Genomic DNA, 13,293 nt, shown 5'->3' on the forward strand with positions numbered 1-13,293 from the left:
CTTCACACGCTGTACTTAAACTTCGCCCGTACTCAATTCAAGTGTCTACTTAGCTGTCTGGTTCCTAAGATTGTATTGATATTTTTATTTTAAACGTCGCGTTTATCGAATCTGATGTTTCTATAACGGAAAAAGTCTGATTTATTATAATTTTAAACGGCGGATGGTCATTGTGCTGGATGGTGATAGCCACTTGTTAATTCTACCGGCGTTTTATTATTTTTTAATAACAAGTAAGTAAATTGCACGCAGTGGTCCTGTAATTGAAGGAACGCATAACTTATAAAACTTGCATTGATTAATTTTAATAATGTGTACATATTCAGCGCGTATATTTTGTTGAAGACTCGTAAATTGAAATAAAATCTGGACGCAGTCTAATGAGATTTGTTACAGTACTCGATAGAAGCGTTTTAATGCACTGACAATTATAATAAAAGAATGCCCAACTAGTTAAATACATAGACATTTGCCGTCGGAAACTTTATGAGAACCGTGTCACCGAATTGAACGTTAGTGGCGCCCGTGGGCACTGCGAAAAATGGCGCACGGATAAAGTATCGATGCACACTTATTAAATAAATAACATTAGTAGATTATTTTACATAATTTGAATTATATTTTGGAAGATAAGAAAATCATTTTCAATTACGCGGAGATTTTTTAATATGATCCGTCTAATGAGTGCCCTTAATGTAAATCCAGCCCTGACAGTTGTAGAAATCAAAATAATATTTCTAAAACGTGTCCGACTGTCTGTTTGTGTCGCGCGGAAACTGCGCCAACTCCGCCGTAACTCGGCAATGTTTGTATAAGACGCGGGGCAGTTGTAACGGTACCTTCAAGCACAGCGTCTGTAGTAAATATGGCGTTTAATTTCGGTAGATGGCGCTTATCATCTTTTCAAATCGAGCTGTAACGCGTGTAAATGCGATAACTAGTCTTTAATTGTTTAAATACTGTGTGAATAAGAATATTAAGGTCATTTATGAGTAAATGTTACATTTCACTAATAAGTACCTATAAGTAAAATGTAACATAACATAAGTATTTTCTTTGAAGCGAGCGGTTTTGTACAAAAACTTGTAAGTGAAGTATTCGATTAATGAAATAAATAAAGACCAATCAAAGCAAAGCTGTATGAAATGACTGTTGAAAAAGTATTATTATCTCTGAGACTTCAAGCAGTTAATTCCAATGAAGAAGGGAGCATCGAATGCCTATTTGAGAAAAGCGAATTTAAACGGTAAAGTCTCTCCAAGTAGGTTTTAAGCAAAGCATATCTATGGAGTCCCGGCTTACTCTTGAAATGTACACACTTCTGTTATTATTAAACAGTCGTGAAAACGCTTGTTGCGTTAAAGTAGAGGATTTGTATTACCAAAAATCTATAATATACTAAATTTTGCAAGTCAAGTGAAACACCATGTTAATTTCAAATGTAAAATTGTATACGCTTAATATTGTATTGAATCATAATAGCAAATATAGAAGAGTACCCTAATGTTTTTATCTCTGTAGCTCCCTTTCGAACGGAGTTCTGATCGAGAATAATAACTGTTGGCACTAATCTTATTGTAAATCTGGTTTGTTTTAAAAGAGCAACACGCGAGTTTCCTTCCGTTTCTTCTCGCTGGAGGCTGCTTTCCAAAACGGTGGTTGAGTAAATAAAGAAATATTTCAATATTGACGATTCATAAATGCTTTATTGTAAAGTCTACGTGAATATAATATATTGGATTTAAGCTAATGCCTCGAAAATGTACTCGATCGTTGCTTAGTTACATTTCACGCCATGCGAAGCGAACGGAATATTAAGTGAATAAAACTAAAATATCTAATAAGTAAATGTAATACATATATGTATTTATCCATCTTAAATCAAATTTTAACAATTGATTTAATTACAATCTTATATATTTAAGTCAGTAGCGAATGTTAACTGAGGATACATGTCTGAGACATTAGTTGTCGCGGCGGTTTCGCTCGATTTTCAGGAGCTGATCGTCAGGTACTACGTATAAAATAGCCTATTTACTTGTACGTTCAAGCACAAGTACGGTTTAAGCTTGCTTCGTACCGAAAGAGCAACAGACGCACAGACAGAGATACTTTCGCATTTACAATATTAGTAAAGATAAAACACGCTAAAACGGTATTATGTCATCATATCACAAAACAAGTACATACATGTCTATATGTTTATGTTGAAACACAAATCCAAACTCGATTGATTAAACTTTGGACTAAGAGTAAATAAATCAACTGGAAAAATATTTTTAATATAATGTAATAAAATATAGTAATTATTATATTTCATATAAAATTCCGGAAACGGGCTGTGCCAGAAAAAAAAACCATAACGTATAATTATCCAAATTAGATTTCTTGTCTTAGCTGAGTATTTCAAAGTACATTCCGAAACAGTATAGTATCTTTATAGACTCAACCTTTATATATGTATGATCCAAACTTGGTTGAGGTCCAAGCTTGTAGACAGCTCTAAACCTAGTTGACAAAGAATATTTTATGTAAATAGAAATGGCATTTATAGATGAACTTATGCCGATGTTGAAACTACAATCCGTATCTGTTTTAGTTGTATAGAAACGAAAGTGACTGGAGGTATATAAAACATACTTAATCGATCTACTAAAACTTAATTTAGACCATAAGTATAGCTTAGAAATATACACAGAAAACCGTGACTGTATTGATAAACAATAATTAATTTACACAGTAATTTAAGGGATAATTAATTTTAATGTTATAGACTCGCATAAAAATGCGGAAGCATACTATATTTTTTGTTTCGTGACATAGTACACGAACATAATGATAAAATTAAAATAAGCAAGTATCTACTTAAAACGTTTTCCAATAAAAAAATATTAAGCTTAATATAAATATTATTTATATTAGGCGATGTTTAACGAAAAATTAGATATTATGTATTTATTAAAATTAAAGAAAAATATATTTATTTAAAACCGAACCATATATTTATTATAGTCCATGCAACAGTTATTATAAATTTCATAATAGTCGATGTTTGTTTTCATTGGTGTTTCATAGACCTCTCTAAATTAGGCAGCAGAGGCCGACGGCTCACCTCTTGACCCGTTGCGGAAATACTCGTAGCATCACACTCACCTAGCGACAGCACTGTCCTTCAAATCCACTGTACTTCATTTGTCAAATTATTTACAAACATCTGTAATAGATGAATTGATAATTTCTCACCTACTTAGTTATTAATAAGAAAATTCTAACGAACTTATATTAAATTCAGACATAGTACCTCGTACCTGACTAACGTTATCTTTCCTACGTTTTATTATTGATGGTTTCACGTATTGACCTTTGCTTTTCCTCAAAACAATTTTAAAAATAGAATCGCTCGACGATTACCGATTTTAATAAAATCATTTGCGTCGATGTTGACAACCACTGGCGATATGACGCGTAGCCGTCAAGGTTAACCAGAGTCGGGTGTCGAAGACTTCGCAAGCGTCGGGCTCGCGTCCTGTAGTAGGCTCATCACTAGTCATCCCGCAGCGCAACAGAGTCCATACATATTTATCGGTGCTCCAAAATGATCGGCAGCCTGACCCGCTATTGAGATTACCGTAAACATACGGGTGTGACACAGATCGCGCGCGGGCGCGCGGCGGGGGGTGCAGGTAAAATAGCGTGCACCGATGCCTGATGCGCAAACGCACTTTACAATGTTCGGTGTCGTGTTGTTGACGGGTACGTTAATTGCGCTCGCTAACGCGCGCATTTACGAGCGATGTGAACTCGCCCGTGACCTGTTGAAATTCGGTGTGACAAGGGACGATGTGGCTACATGGGTGTGCATCGCTTTCCATGAGTCAAGATTCGATACGGCAGCTCGCAATCCGCATAGCGGCGACCACGGGCTGCTGCAAATCAGTGAGCTGTACTGGTGCGGCCCCGGCAAAGCTTGTGGTGTGCCGTGTTCAGCATTCCGCAACGAAGATATATACGATGATGTTCAGTGCGCATTACGAATTCACGAGGAACACACACGTCTTCAAGGAAACGGTTTCCTGGCCTGGGTAGTGTATCCGCATCACTGCAAGCATAATGCTAAGAAATATATAATCGATTGTGATACTTCTGTAAAACATACTCCTGCTAAATTTGATGACAGAGCGCGGCACATAAAAACTTTTGAACGTAATAATACAAACCCGCAGTTTGTAGGTTATCCAGATATTGACAAATTGAAACCACCGTATCTAGCCATTAATGAATTGTTTAAAGGAAATTACATGAATGAATTTGAAAAGGGTTATTATAACAACAAAAGGCCGTTAAACTGGTTAAACTTTAAAATTGACAACATAGATAATTTGAAGTTACCAGACCTGACCAAAAAAGGTTATTCCGAACGCACAACACCTTCTACAAACACATTAGATCCAGCTATTATAGGAATAAAACCACCATCGCCCAGAAAAATTGAGTCCAATCAATTCCGTCGGAGGATGATGAACTCGAGAACAATATCTACGAAAAATGATGATATAAACGATAATCAGTTTAGAAAAACATTTGGTGAAGTCTCGCCAACAAATAACGTGTACGTAGAAATTGATCTATCTCAGAACCCCTTTATACATTTGCAGAAGATGTCGACTAAGTCTTCCACAGAAATACCGTATCCAACTAGAGGCTTATCGACATACAATCAAAATGACATGAACAATTTTGCCTCAACTACGCCACGAATAAGTACTACACTCGGAAGTACGATGTCATCCGAAAGAAGAATGTCCACAGAAAAGAACTATAGTCTGCACACAACAACACCGAAGACGATTACTTCAAGGAGAGGAAAATCTCGATACGTGCCAGAAAACAACAATCCTGATCACTCAACACTTAGTAGTCCTTCTAGTACTACCTCTTCACCGACGGTCACTCGAATAAATAAAAGCGATACTGCAAAGGTAAATATTAATTATAACATTTCTATGAACAGTTCAAACAAGAGCGAACGACGTGAACTCGAATTGCTTGAAACAACATCTCCAGCTACTTACACGATCAGTAATAAATCTAATAAATCTATGGAAATAATGGAAAACAAAGCGACTAGTTCTGTGGATGAAAATTCTTCTATAAAAACTCAGCAGTATGAAAATAAACCGAAGACTCAAACTACGAATACATCGATAGAAATGTCTGGCTCATCTACAAGATTCAGTTGGGATAGTCCACGTTATATTCAGACGACAGTATCCACACCTCAAACCATCAGGACAACAACAAGCCGAGCCTCAGCACCGACTACTCCAGCGCCCACGACAGAAAGAGTAGTACCATCATCTAACGTAACGCCTTTCGTCACACAAACTACAACAGATCCTACACCCACTGTTAGATCCACGCAGTCTATATTTGACTTATATTTAAATCCTACAAAGGCTACATTGAGGCCTTTTAAGTTTTCTTCATTTGAAAACAGCCCGTTCAAAGTTAGAATATTCTCAGGCGGTACCACCACTCCACCCGCTTCTTACCTTGCTTCGAGGAAGCTCAGGCGATAATTAATTCATTATGATACTAAGACTTATTTACACATATAGTACAATAATAATATCTACTGCCATAATAAGTTTTGCAAAAATGTAAAAATATATTTTATCTTAAGAGTTGAACCAAAAAGCATTTACAATTATATTTTAATTATACATTTACTAGGTTATAAGATTTTATAAAAAGAGTTTGCTTAATTATAATTTGTGATATTAAATTCGTGTCCTCGTCTCGTCTATGCGGTATTTTATTTACAAAAACATGTTTCTCTGTTGTACGTTAATATGTGCCTGTTTTTACATGCAAATAACATAAATAAATAAAAGAAAACCATTTATAGCTATGTATACATGTGTTATATACCAACATGTCTAACAATAATTGCTACAAAATTTCTTGGCTTTATGAATAATTTATACTTATTTAATTTCACAAAAATGCTTCATTAGCGATGCGAATTTAAATATGGCGAAACATGATATGTGTGTAACTAATAAAACTAACAAATAAAACCCCCGTTCTGCATTAATTGATCACGGAAAGGTTTAACAAAGAATCCCTAAATACAAACTGATTTATAGGATTTAAAGTAAGAATGTAACGCTTTACTTGAATGATTTGCATCTCGTTTGATTTCCGACTCTGAGGAGATATAGTTTTATCACGATTCGCTTTCCTATTTCGTATCGAAGGATATTAAAGTCTTCATTACCGGCACTTTTGCACTAGGATTGAAATAGAATTATTGATTTTCACGGAGGCGGCGCTCAACCTTGTGAGTGCATCTTAAATATATCTTAATGAGTTGGAATGTTGCATAATTTAACAAAAATATTATTGATAAAATAATACTTTATTGAGTTATGAATATATATTTTTTAAAACTTAAAATTTTGTATATTATCTAATTTATATGACCTTTAATTCGATTCTGTCGGTCATCGGTTTCTTAAGGTTAATGATATTTAATTAATATTCATACGACACCTGTTGTCAATGACATATTACTTACGACGACCCGTCGCACCGGTCGTTTGTGCGTATTCGTGGAAATTCATGTTCGAATGAAATTTTCTTGTTATTCTTGTATTTTGTTCAGAATGCATAATGAATAAATGTTCCTGTCTGTGTTTCTTAAAAATTCGTTTCAACAAAACAAGTGTGTTGCGAACATTTTTATTAAAAAGATGAAACGTATAAAAATAAAAATCTTAACTAAAACCTTTGAATGATAAGCTACATATTAAATTGTAATATAGAGCCATGTAATGGGCGAGAAATATATCATGTCACTCAAAGAAAAGGTGAAAGAAAAAAAACAGATATTTTGGGGAAAAGATATTGATAGTCATAATATTAAGCAAAACACAAACACAAAGCGATAAAACACGCTCAGGTTGTTTATGAAAATAATATAATAAAAATAAAATATATCAGGAAAAGCAAAGCAGCGCAAGATCGGAAGATTCCTTTGTGAAGAGATTTTCCACGTTTAAAACGCTGAGAAAAGTAAAGATAAAGTTCTTAGAAACCGGACTGTGTTTCCTGTCCTTTGTCCTTCAAGATATTCTATCAAATGCAGTAAATCCTGAGCTCATTGCCCGTCCGCTTCCGGTATAGAGTGTCCGCTAGACAGAAGTTGAAAATATAATGTTAACCATTAGTAATCAGCCTGGAAACGACTTAGCATCCGTAACAGAGAGTCCACGGAGCGGCCCACGACAAGCTTAATGAGCCATTCCACAAGCTGCCTAGGCTTTGTACTAAGCGGCGCCGTTCAATCAGCAGCCTGTTTTACATTCAGCCAATACATCTTCCGATCAAAGAATAGCGTAATTTGCTTCAGACTCTCCTGAAATTAGACATGGGCATACTTATAATGTGCTGATATTTGAATTTGTAACTTTTTATTTAACAAAATAGTTTATATTTTCAGAATTGTTTTATTTTTAATTTTCGTTGTTTTTCACACAAAATAACGAAATAATACTATAAGAATATTAATATATTATGCAGGTGCAAAAATATCGAACGACTGCCATACATTTGTCATGAAATCAATACCACCGCCTCGAGTGGCCGCGGCGGCGTCGCGTCAACTTTGAACTCGTATCTCATACAACCTCGAGACGTTGAAATTAAATATTACATTATATAACTAGAATTTCCTTGATTTTTGAACTTTGCAAATCTATGTGTAAAACGGCCTTATAATACGCATACCTAATACTTATTTTCTTTGCACGAATAGACGGAATCAAACCCTGCTACTTTAATTAGTTTCTGAGCAACATGAGCTGAGGTAGTCGGAGACGAGCAGATAACATCGCAACCTATGCCCAAGGTTTCCACAAAAGTAAGTCTGTAATGTCAAGGAAGCCTGCAATGTTTACATACGACGGCCGCTACTCTGACAAGACATTTGTTTTATTTCATATCATTTTATATTGAGTTGAATATTTGTGCTCGTCACAATTGAAGCTAAGGTCAAAATTCATTACTATTTCAAGTACCGCTCTCTCTCACTGGGTTGGACTACCTGAACCTAACCGTTGCAATAATATTGACGCATTTAAATGTACATTTCGGTTACAACATTACGTTCTGGTTTGAAGCAATTTTTTAGTAGGAGGTATAACTTTTTTATAAAGTGAAGTCTATGGGTGAGTAAGTAGCAACGGGGTCAGGGGTATGTCCTACATGAGTAACCGTTTATTATTTGATTCCATCCGGATTTCCGCGTGAACTTATGATAAAGCGGAGTGAAGACTATTTTTGACCGTTAAAGGTGCCTGTGTTTCAATATAGATATCATCTTATAACATTCATACTATGAACACACTTAAGGCTGTTGTCACATGCGACTTGTTGGTTCTGAATTAATTTTTGGCCAAGTTTGGAGTTCCATCTGTTTTTCGTAAACCTTTCCATGTAATAAAGATATAATAAAATTATCAATTCAGTATAAAAGATTGATTTATTGATTGAAATAAAATACCTCAGATAAAACGTTTCGTCTGACAATTACTGGCTGCATCGACAATGGACTACTATTACAATGTGGAAGCGATCGCGTTTGACATTAGACAAGACAGGCAGACAAAAATTTCTTGTTACGTTTTCATATAAGAATATCGTTCTCAGATAATTTTATTAATACTTCCTCCAAATAATTTACAAAGTATTCATATGACTCTGTACGCATACGTTCCGTATATGATTACAATAACGACAATCCGGGTCTACGTTTCAATAGTTAGTTCAACAGTAAAGCTCACTACAGCCCTTAGGTATTTACTGTTAAATGTTTACTAATTAATATTAATGAGCCACCGTGTATAGTTTTCTTTACTGAACCAACCAGCCACCCGGTGAATGTTGAAGTTAAACATGAACTGGTAATTTTTTAAGCAATGTGCTGTAGTAAATAAAGTATAAATATTATTAGGTACAGTTCATAAATAACTAAAGTTCTAAATTTTACTAACAGACATAAATTTTGACGAAACAGGTTAAGAATGTTAGTTTGAGAAATAAAACAATAACCTATATTTTATTTTAATTACATTTTTTCCCGTGTGAGTTTCAATGCACTATAATTCCAAGCTCCAATGTCCTGTATTAGAGTTGATGGGCTGTCGATTGTAGAATTTATGTTGGCGTAGGAAATTATACTTCTAGGAATACACTTTGTTACAAACATCAAAGTAAAGATTAATTAGTCATATCTAGCAAGAGTATCGACTTCAGAGACAGAGAAATAGTCATCTTATTCGCGGAACGTTATATTAATAACTTATAGTAGAAAATCAAACGAGTCTCCTTTTTCTCTATCATTTTACAAACTGAAGTCGGACAAATACAACAAAATATATCTGAGTAGTATATATATACGATTACCTCGCACTTTTTACTAGAGCACTCACTTAAACAGCTAGGAGATATAATTCAAAAGTTTGTGCGCAAAAACAAATGTACTTTTATAGCCCAAGCAATTCCAATACAACATAGCCAATCGAGATAAAAAATCTTAGATTTACTTATTCCATTTGATTTCCTTACAGCTCTACCATATTTTGTACCACAGAGTAGAGAAGGTTCTTGTTAAGATATATCTTGATACAATATACACTATTCTCATCCACAACTAACTTGTATATTCACTTTAAATGTACTTTCATACTTCGCCGATACTCAAGGTGTAGTTTTCCGTGAATCCATAATGTATATCAGAGATGATCAAAATCTCGACCAATGATATCGAGTCAAACGATGTCAAATGTGTTTATTTTGCTTTTGTTCTATTGTGGTTGGAATATATAAGCGAAGCCAAGATCTCAAGATCTGCACCCGCAACCACTAAACAACGACGTATTGAGTTACATAAATTTATATTGTACTGGTATGATTTAAAAACAGTTTCTTGCCTGTTCTTGACTATAGGAACGTTGTTATACAAAGTTGGTAGAAGACGTTATTCGATTTTAATTTTAGACACATTTATATAACATTGTATTTCTTATACGCGACTTCAGTCGTGCGTAGGTTTACCTCGATGTAAATCGGAACATTTACATCGACGCGTCGGCGTAGTCTGAACTCTAGCAAGTTTATGAGAAATTCATTTTTCAAACCGACTTTGTCCTAATCTGCTTAGTTTCCATCTAAATCCCACCGACAACATTCTGTGACACGTCAAAATTGCGTTACGTCTTTCGCAACCGTTTCAGCGATCTTTATTATTTTGTTTTTCGTTATCGCGGTTTATTCTTATATAAATTTAATTACAATGTCTTGCAGCACTCCATGAACAATTTGAAATATAGTATATAAGTTTATTTAGATTTGTAAATCAAAGGTCGGCTTGAAGGCCGCAACGAATGAAGGGGAATAAACCATCAGCGCTTATTTCGTTTTTGGTATTTCATAAATCTTCATTAAACGATAAAAGTTTTACACACTCGAGACATTCTGGTCTTACTTCAATACTTCAACAAACGAGTAATCGACAGTTTATAGTAGTATATAATCATCATCCCTTGTTAATAATTTAATAGCGCAGTGTTGCGGCAAGTTTCAGTTTGCATCGGTCAATTATTCTATCAAGTGGCAATATTGTATATTGCTGTTACAATATGAAGCGTGACGTGAGACAGCTAAATTACAAACTAGAGGCCCTAACGATATCCACTAGCGCGGTATAGCTTGCTTGTCTAATGCACTAGGGCCGTCTTGATAACTGACCTCCCAAAGTAGTAACTATGGTTTAATCATTAGACTTTTCATGAATCGTCAAGTCACGGCTGCCTTTTCAAACGACGACATACTATAAACACACACACACACACACATAGTGAGTAAGTTATAAAAGGTGCACTCTACTCGCCCTCATAATCCGATTGCATTATTGTATTGATTTTGAAGGCAGAATACTTCGCCTACAAATTTCACCTGTAGAATATACACGGAAATAGCACAGCGAGCGCGGAAAAGTTTTACTCGTACTTCGAGTACCGCGCAAGCCTATTAGCTCTAACCGATGAAGGCCTTCGCTCTCTCTCTGCGTTGATATAAATACAAGACACAAACATTTTAAACGCACTCTGATCTCCAATAATACAATCGAAACGCTCGATGCAAATCGTCAGAGGTAAAATTAATAAAGTTGTGCAACTCCTTGAAACGTTATTTCCAGATAATAGACGCCACGCGCTCAATTCAATCTTACCTGGGGTGCGCAATACAGCGGAACAATAACGCGCACTAATTGATGCTGCCGTGCGATTCAATTTACGCAAATTTTATATTTCGGTCATAGATTTTTGATCGCATCTCAAATATCCGACCTTTTACTGATGTTAATGAACAGTCGATATTTGTAGTAGGCGGTTTGATTAGAAGTCTAGCCTGTATATCTAGATACCTACTCCCTCCGTGGCAACAATACTCTAAGACAAAACGCTAAAATAATTAAATATTTCTCAGAATACCAATGAGAACCAGTTGTATTATTTTATTGGATTTCCATTAGATAGGCGACTGTGAAACAAGAAATACTGTTAACGAATGTAATGTTCTATATTATTATTTTATACAGGTCAAGACAAGGTTGACGTATAATTAGAAAATAAACATTTTTTTATATAATTTTTTAATTTTTTATATAATAGCTTAATTATTGCATAAGAACCCGTTCCTCCACATCGAGGTCTTGAAGCATATGACAGAATACATAACAAATATTTCATTCGACTATTTTATGCTTTACAGTTTTAAAATTACAAGATAGTTAGACGCAACAACGTATGTGGGGTCCCGGGGTGCACCCCCCGTCCGGTCCTCATCGAGCGACCCCACCAGCGCCACCCGCCCCCCGAACTTGACCCGCTGAGCCTTTCATTGCGTCGAATGCGATGCAAGTTCAAATTAGAGACTCACTTTTTCGGCTTCGTTGATTTATATTGATGAAATAATTTGCAGCGGTAATTCAGACGTCCTTTTTCGTTACGGACACGTCGGATAATGGCGACACGTGGGTTGTCATCGCCGCAGATGGATCACCTCTCCATTAGGAGTGAAATATCTGTCCTGGTTACGACCATTTCGATCAACTATCGAATGTTCGCATATCATTTTTGAGGCTCTCAATCCAGACAATATAATTCTCATGTAACCTCTGTGTCTATGGGTCCTAGTGCCTGTATATTTTCTAAATTTAAATTATACCGAAAGCCACTCCGCAGTCACTTTCTAAATTATTTTTATAAATACAAACTCCCGTCGTGATCTTATTTCAATTCAAAGAAGAAAGCTAACAACGTTCACTTTGACGGCGGAGCAACACCTGGAAATAAAAAATTCCATGATTTTCTTCGTTGCTACTTATTTTGTATTTCCGCACCCGAGCTGCTTTAGTCGAGTTTATTTTATTATTCAAAAATTAATTCGCTGCGCTACCAAATATTTTAATTCAATTCACTTTATGACATCACTATGCGCCGCCTGCATATATTATCGATAACAATTATATAATTAAAAAATTAAATATCTGTCTCTGGTGGAATCACCGCTGACTTTTGGCGATTTTCGCAGATAGAAAGAGCGATGTACGATGAAGATTTATATATTATATAATTTGTAAATAATTTGTAGCAAATAGCGATGCCAGTGGGGCCGTAGGAAATATCAACCACTCCTTACAACACCAAAGCGCCACCACCCTTGGGAACAAAGAGGTTATTCTCGTGTGCTTGTTGTTACATTGGCTAACTCTCCATTCAAACCGCAAGACGGATACGGAGTATCGCTCTTCGGTGGCAGAATATTTGATGAGTGGACGGTTCCTACCAAGACTACGTGAGTCTTGCACAGAGCCCAACCACCAAGTGAATCCACAACTAGAAACACATCGCATTTTCTTCATTAATAATCCCGAGTGAAAATGGGTCGCAAGTATAATATCTGTACATACATTACTTTAAATCAATCGGTATAGGAACTGCATCATGAACATTTCAATGAATTAGCATCGTTATGAATATTTTAATAGCTTCTAGGAGTGTAGTTTGTATTATAATGCTGATTATTGTTGTAGAAATAATTGGAACAAGCCCTCCACTACAACAATAACAAATACTTAATCCATAAAGAGTACAGCTTGACTCTGTAGGCGTCGCTCCGTGGGTTGGTTATCGGTATAAAGTAACGTAGGTATATATTATGCTT

The 13,293-nt window shown here is 35.5% G+C and overlaps 2 protein-coding genes across 2 annotated transcripts in view; both read left to right on the forward strand.

Annotated features, from left to right (window-relative positions):
* Positions 1 to 13,293, forward strand: part of LOC113404110 (sensory neuron membrane protein 2-like) — a 79,541-nt gene that overhangs the window by 48,359 nt on the left and 17,889 nt on the right. The gene's annotated exons all lie outside the window — the stretch shown is intronic.
* On the forward strand, positions 3,585 to 5,804 carry LOC113404108 (mucin-2-like). The gene has a single exon (XM_026644879.2). It carries the CDS (start codon positions 3,702 to 3,704, stop codon positions 5,577 to 5,579), a length of 1,878 nt encoding a protein of 625 aa, XP_026500664.2. The 5' UTR covers positions 3,585 to 3,701; the 3' UTR covers positions 5,580 to 5,804.

The sequence above is a fragment of the Vanessa tameamea genome, chromosome Z (genome assembly GCF_037043105.1).
Source record: "Vanessa tameamea isolate UH-Manoa-2023 chromosome Z, ilVanTame1 primary haplotype, whole genome shotgun sequence".
NCBI lineage: Eukaryota > Metazoa > Arthropoda > Insecta > Lepidoptera > Nymphalidae > Vanessa > Vanessa tameamea.